At 38.9% G+C, this 7,642-nt stretch overlaps 1 protein-coding gene across 1 annotated transcript; it reads right to left on the reverse strand.

Moving 5' to 3' along the window:
• Positions 1 to 3,957: 3,957 nt before the first annotated feature.
• LOC139727680 (dual specificity tyrosine-phosphorylation-regulated kinase 2-like) lies at positions 3,958 to 6,598 on the reverse strand. Its single transcript, XM_071638663.1, has one exon. The coding sequence runs from the start codon at positions 6,464 to 6,466 to the stop codon at positions 4,763 to 4,765; it is 1,704 nt and encodes a 567-aa protein (XP_071494764.1). The 5' UTR covers positions 6,467 to 6,598; the 3' UTR covers positions 3,958 to 4,762.
• Between the last annotated feature and the right edge of the window lie 1,044 nt (positions 6,599 to 7,642).

The raw sequence follows: 7,642 nt of genomic DNA on the forward strand, positions 1-7,642 counted from the left end.
CAATGCATATGAAGGCAGCAGACAATGTCACATGTTGATACTGGAATAATACTAGTAAACCATGGCAAGTCCTGATTAACTGCACAATACATGACTCAGGACATATATTTTACATACACTTCCTCAAACAGAGTTCACTTCAAATGGCAGTTCTAACAAAAGTGTTGTGGGTGATGTAGTTTCCCACTCTGTGATCCCTGAAACTGGATACCATTATCAATGGCAAATAGCGCATGATGCCTTATGTTCGGTACAACAGAATCTAGGACTGAAATCCAAACTAATAAAAATATTGTGCCTTAGTATACAAGTGATATTTCATAGGAACATCACATTGTGTGAAAATGCATGTGGTGCCTGTACTTGTACAATACAAATTTTGCTTGGAAATGGTGTTGTCCCTTATAAAAAATGATTGGCTGTCCAGCAGCTGCCTTTACATTGCTCATTTCCATAAAAATTTAAATGAGTGAGTCTATTCCTCTTTCTACAATTCACTAAAACAGCACAGTATAAAAGATTAAAAACATAATGTGTTGCCCAATACAAACAAGTATCAGAAGCATGTCAATAAAGCACACATTGACAGTTCATTCACATGTTGTCTCAGACCTGACTGCTTGCAGCTCAAATGGATGCCATTTCACATACTTGCACCCATGCAAAACAGCTATAAAATTTATGAAACTGCACCTTCATTTAAAAAAAAAAAGATAATACTTACAACTACAAGAATGACATTGAACATTAACATATACTTCAAGGTGACCATAGTGACAGTATCATACATTGTACATACTTGTTTCAATGGAAATTAAAGTGAAGGGTGATGATACAATTCTGCAGAAGCATGAAGCTACGGAATTTCATCTTCATACAAATACCAAGACCACAGCAGATAATTTCTACATGTATGGATGAAATGAATCACAATGAATAAGCACACCTGTGATATATGCATACATATGTAACTCCATCACAGGGTTCACATATTAGGAGCAAATATGGAGCTCATTACAGTGTCACACATGTGAAGTGCATGACTCGCCTTCATACATTTACTCACACAGAGGACCACACTCCTCACGTACAGCACACGTACATATGTATGCTCATTAAGCCAGCAAATGTGGAGCCACTGGAATCCTCCAAGCTAATATCATTCACCGAGAATGCCAGAAAGTGATGTCACACACTGAACACACTGTGACTTATCTGTGGCAGATGCATTATCTCCTCCAGGCGAATAAAAATGTGTCATCAATGACTTGTTCCAAAGTCTTAGGCAGAGTTATCCAACCTTCGATACATTTCGTTTATATCTAAGTAATATGTCCATTACATTTACCAGGTACACTGTACATGTATTGGAAACATCATTTGCTGAATAACTTGTGATGTACAGGACGTATGGTTCAATTTGTAGACTATTAAAATTCACATCAGGAAATTTCTATACTTTCGTTATAAATTCACCTGTGATCCACATGTTCGGCATCATAATTTATGTATGCTATCTATTTAATATTCAAGACAATTTGTTGCTTTTCCTCTCCATTTTGGACAAGTACCTAGCTGTAGTGTACTTTGTTGACATCAATGAAAGTATTGTGTTACCACATGGAGCAGAGCCAGAATATTGTAGGCAAATTCTGGCCAATTGCTTCTCTGGCACACGTTAGTTGACAAACCACAAATGTGGAGAAGTGCATTGTATCAAACACTCATATCAAAGACTTGTCTTGCACTGAGGTCACATTTTGTGCATACAATAGAGATTTCAAGGGGAAAAGGATACTTGTGGGGCCAAACACTGGAATACTCTTTCACTTTTTGTGCAATGGGTATGGCACTGCCTGTTCACAGGCTACATGTAATTTAACATGCTTGGTCGATAATGTCCTTCAGTATCTAGATGGATATGTTTATTGTTATACAGTACTAGTATACAGGGACTTGTTAAGCCAGTACAGAAAACCAAATACAGCTTGAAACTGCTTATACACTGTAAATTTGCACCTTAGACTTACATTGTTAATCAGCACTGTGTAGGCTCTTTACAACAGTAAACTTACAGAGTACATTAATATGGGGAAACACTGGGAATACAATTCATTTTAACTCAGAAACAGCCCAGTGCCAAAATATTACACTTGATTCAGTGAGTTCTCTACAGCTGCACATGCACATTGTAGTTTACATTCTAAAGCCCCTGTCACTCTTTGCCAGATAGGCCCACTGTAAAAGAAACAGGTGAGGTTTTGCTCATTGGTTGTTCAAATCGTCAATCCGGTGGACAAAACGTAAATTTTCCGTTTTAGAGTGAGCGTACACACACGGTCTAGCAGCCGAACAAAACGCACCTTGAGCGAATGTGTACAGGATAGTGGAACACGCGCAAACGCATGAGAAACGAATAAGAACTGCATGCCAACAGGACAGAATGCACGAGAAACAAATGAGTGACGCATGAGACATACATCGAACGTCAGAGAACAATGCGTACACATTTGATGTGCCCTTCCATCCATTCCTAGCAGATGGAAACGCGTGGAAAACAAAAAAGTACCAGTACAGTACAGATATAGGAGAAAACGTACAACTATCGGACAAAGGTCAGATCGCGCTATCCATCTTTGGCGAGAAAAAAACTGCGTGCATGCAAAAAGATTTCTGGCCGCTCTGACGGAAATCACCAGAAGATAAACGTCCATCCAAAGGATAAAAAGGACATGAAACGCATCTGAACGGATATCAACGGATGCCAAAAGTCGATATTTGTTTTTAATGCGTTTGTCATATCCGGCAAAGTGTGATAGGGGCATTAGGGATGTACTGGAACTCCATGGGAAATAACCTACACATAATGCATTACCAAGGCTCAAAGGAGTCACTATATATCATTCAACTGTATTATAAAAAAAATAAAAAAATAAAAAAAAAATCATAGGAAAGGCTGACAGACATGGTTTTCTTACTCATGTAAGGAAAGGGGGTAGGGATTAAAGTTGGCTTGAGTCAGTTCAAAACAGCCTGATAGCATACATCAATATTAAAACCAGGATCTACACTCTAGCCAGCACTGTTAGCCAGTACTTAAATACATACCACCTAATTGTAGAATGACACCAGCAGCAACAGGCATAATTTTGGCTTCTTTACTTATGGAAGAAAATTAAGGTTAAAGATTTGGAAGATGATTCACTTCAGGGAGTACATGTAGTACCGTTGGAAAATTTCAAAGAAAAAATCTGGACAAAAGCATTCATGTGTATGTGTACCTTGTCAAGTGAGCTTTGCAAGGCTGGATAGGGACATTCTTCTTCCTGAAGTACATCCATCTCAGAAGAATATTAATCAGACCTGAATCAAATCTAATTCAGTTACCAAACGATAAAAAAAGAATACTTGTATTTAAACGTCTATGTTATCTCTCAGCATGTCTTGCCTTTCCATATTAACTAATAAACAATCTTGTCAAAGCATAGGGAGTAACTAGCCTACTTAAAAGGTTAAATCAGTTTGCATAACACCCTACACAACAGATTACAAGCAGGTATCAAATTACAATCATATACCTGAATATCAATGAAATGGTTTGACATTTTGACAGAAAACAGTTGAACTATTCCATGCATTCGGATACTTGCCCCCTTGAGCGAAGAACTACAATGCATACTTTAACATTGGTTACAGCACTGCTGATATTACAGGCAGTTGCATATACTGTAACAATTACTTTGACAAGGAATTTCTTATTGATCTTATTGTGATGCATATCTTTTTTTGATGTTGTATATGTATGTAGGCCTAATGTATTTGTAACCTCAAAATCAAGCAATTTGTAGAAGCATACATTGATGTATTTATCTGCAAAGTAACAGTATGCATAATACAGTGTCTCAACTATCAAGCCATGTAATAAGGATAATACACTGCAACCAAAGCACTGAATATCATAAAGTAATAAACTCAAGGCAAGTACACTGTATGCATTATACATCATTCATATAATATACATGCGCATTTTGCATTGAAGTCAGGTGAGCAGAACCAGCATGAAGAGATTCAGACTGTGCAATGTCCAGTTCAAACATGTGTATGGTGTGCCACAAATAACTATAAATGGACGGATATGTTGTGACTCTGCTTCACTCTTGACATGAATGTACATTTTAATTACCAACTGCACAGTATACACTATGTTGAGAAAGGAAAAAACAAAAGTGGAATGCATGGAATGCATGCTCATACCCAAATCAACATACATGTACCAACCAGTACACACACATCCAAACTGGTGCAGAGATTGAAATTGATAAACTGGATTGAGGTAACGACTGGATAGAACTACAAATACAAGTGTATGCGACTGTTGGGCTCCCTGTTTACTTTCAATGTACATTTTTGAAAAACCGAACATTCCACAATACAGGAATAATGTAATGTGAGAATAAGCAGTTTGGCACCATATCTGTCATCTAAAAAATAGATCTATTTCACCACATTGCTTATCAAATATGGTAAATTCTAGCTATGATTTCCGAATAATCTCATATGATCAGTCTTTACAAAGTGTAAATACTGAAACTTAGCAATGTGACACATGTGATGGATGCACTTTGACTGATGTGGCACTGTGGTAATACACACACTTCATTGATATACCAGAATTCATCATCTTAAATTGAAAATAAAGCCCATACTAGGCCTTCCCTTTCATCAAAATTGCTCTAGTACTTCAATGCTGACAAACAATGATTTATGTCACAATTTTTGGTAGTACAGTGCGTTGTGACACATCCTGTCGTCCCTTTTCATTTCCCGTTGGGGGGAGCTTAGAAACAGCAGATGAACCATGGCGTTTGTTCTTTGCAGAGGTGGTGTTGCCATGGCTGTCAGAAGGTGGTTTTGGGAGACGGCGACGCAGCCAGGAATGACGAAGAGCTTGACTGGGAGACATGCGACTAGATGGGTCCCACTCCAAACACCGCTTCAGGAAATCAAGAAAGTGTGGGTCATCACAGCCTTTCAGAGCTTTAACAAGATCCTTGCTCCCAGGTGGGCCACGCACTTTCCCTCTTCGAGATCGACCACCATTGAGCACAGTTGTTCCATCTGGAAGTGTAGTCACTGTACAGTACCGTGGCTGGCCTTTGGAGTTGATAAAATTCTTGGACCGCTTTGAAGTATCAATCAGATTCTGAGGAGGCATGCCCATCAGCTCAATCATGCAAGCCAGTTGGTCACCTTCATCTTCCCCAGGGAGGAGAGGGTAACCTGTCAGTAGCTCTGCAAGAATACATCCCAAGCTCCACATGTCAATGGGCATGCCATACTTCCCTCCGAGGATTACTTCTGGTGCTCGGTAGAAACGGCTTTGGATATAGGTGTAGATTCGCTGGTGCTCGTAACAACTGGAACCAAAGTCGATCACTTTGATGCCACTCCTACCCTGTTGTTTCAGGAGGATATTCTCTGGCTTCAGATCACAATGGATTATCTTGTTTCGATGCAACGAATCCAGGCACTGTAATAGTGAATGTGCGAACTTCCTCACAAGCTGCAAGCTGAAGCCCTGGAATTTGTTTTTCTTGATGAGCTCATACAAATTCATGCTCAGCAGTTCAAAGGTGATGCATATGTGATTCCGAAATGTGAAACTCTCAAACATGTGAATGAGGTTCATGTTGTTGTCTTTGTCCTGCTTTCGTAAGTGTTCCAAGATTCGGATCTCTTCCTGAGCTTGACGATGAAAGCGCTTCTCATTACGCACCATTTTCACTGCAACATGCTGATTCGTTTTGTGATCATACACCTTTACAACTTGCCCAAAGCTGCCTTTTCCTAGAATTTTCAACACTTCATATCTGTAGCCTATGTGATCATGCTGAACGTGAATGTATGATCCTTGATCATCATCATAGCCACAATTGTTAGGTCCACCAATCACGCCTTGTCGCTTCTTAGCATTCGGTCCAACAAAATATATATGAGGATAGTTGAATATTTCATGATGCTCGTATGAAGTGAGTTTATGCATGTAGAGTTTCATGCTTTCTTCAGGGGTCATTGGCAAATTACGTCCTTTTGCAGATCCGTTTTTCGATCCATCACTCGACGGTCTCCTCACATCCGGCAAGGCATTTCCATCATGAGATAAATGGCCATTGGCGATTACCTTATTTTGCACCTGCCTCTTGTAATTGTGGTTATCATCCGTTTCAAACAGCTGCGTAACCTGCAATCCGGTGGGAACATTTTCGTTGGTTTTCTTCGTAGCCCCAATCGCGTGGTTCTTGATCGGGGGCAGCTCGACATGCGAGCCATGGTTGGCCCGTGCTGTCGAGTCCGAAAGGTGTGGGTACAGCGTCGTAGTAGGTGCATCTCCCTGCGTGAGAGATCGCGTACGAGACGCCTGTAGATTAGGCTTTCTTGCAATTGCGTCCACCATCTGATCAATCATTTCGCTATATCTTGAGAGAAATGCAAAATATTACTTCACTGCTAGCATAAAATCCATCCTTCTTATTTTTTGTGAGGCGGCAGCTTTCCTTTCGTGCTAATTCCAATATGGCTGCACCGCGGCTCTGCAATCTGCACCATGGAATTCGCCCTTTGTTGCTATAGTGACACGCTGGAGGTGAGCTTGTTTACAACGTCATTGATATGACGTTTCTTACCAACTACAGTAGACACGTGACCTCAAGCAGCCAATAAGAGAGCCCGCCTCCAGCAATTTTGCATCACAAAAGAACATTGCAGCCAGCTTTTCTGTTGGTAGATACATACTGCTAAGTACAAGTGGAGATGAGAAAGTTCATGTCAGCCTTGGGCGTCTTTGAAAGCATACCCATCAAGAACTCATACTGAATTTTTAAAGAAAGAAGCTTCAAGGGCTAAGGCGATTCTGACTTAAATGAATACTGTAAAAACAACAGAGATGTTTAAATTAAGAAAACAGATATCCACAGTGTATATCACACTGCAAAGTCGAAATACGAGAGAGTGTGTACTGTATATGTATTAGACATAATGGGCCTAGAAGAGAGAAAGAGATGTGCGAATGTTAAGCGCTATTTTTGTATATATAAATATTTTATGATAATTTGAATATAGTATATGGTTATATTATTCAGAGATCCGATCTAATATATATATATATATATTATTTTTGTAAAATCATTGTGCTGATTTGAGGAAGTGACTGGCATACACAACTCCCACATACTCAACTTATTCATAATAATGAGAATCGTGGTATTAGAAATTGTGATTTCAATAGTTGTGTTTGTTTTGTCATACAGGTTAATTTCATTGTGCAATAGTCAAAATGAATATTTCATTTTTTATTTTTTCATTATTCCATCACTATGTATTTTTTCCTCTTTTACATATTTTAATGTATTCATAGTCTTTTTTGTACAATGTCGGCAATTCAGTCTGCGGGCTGCGATAGATATTACTCAATAAAATACCTTTTAAATTCAATTAAAAATAACCCTGTCAAAAGTGATAACAGTGATTTCTTATACTGGAAGTTTGCATTATGTATATGGCGAAAGAAGAACAAATTATTTTTTTTTCCAGCAACTTTTTATTCTTTAGTTTGAACGAAAACATACATCAGTTGGCGTTGACG

Source organism: Diadema antillarum, unplaced genomic scaffold (assembly GCF_040938485.1).
Source record: "Diadema antillarum isolate AM-2024a unplaced genomic scaffold, OU_Dant_1.0 scf00000018, whole genome shotgun sequence".
NCBI lineage: Eukaryota > Metazoa > Echinodermata > Echinoidea > Diadematoida > Diadematidae > Diadema > Diadema antillarum.

Excerpts from the sequence above, each read along its gene's own strand:
- LOC139727680 (XM_071638663.1), bottom strand. The coding sequence starts at position 6,466 with ATGATTGATCAGATGGTGGACGCAATTGCAAGAAAGCCTAATCTACAG.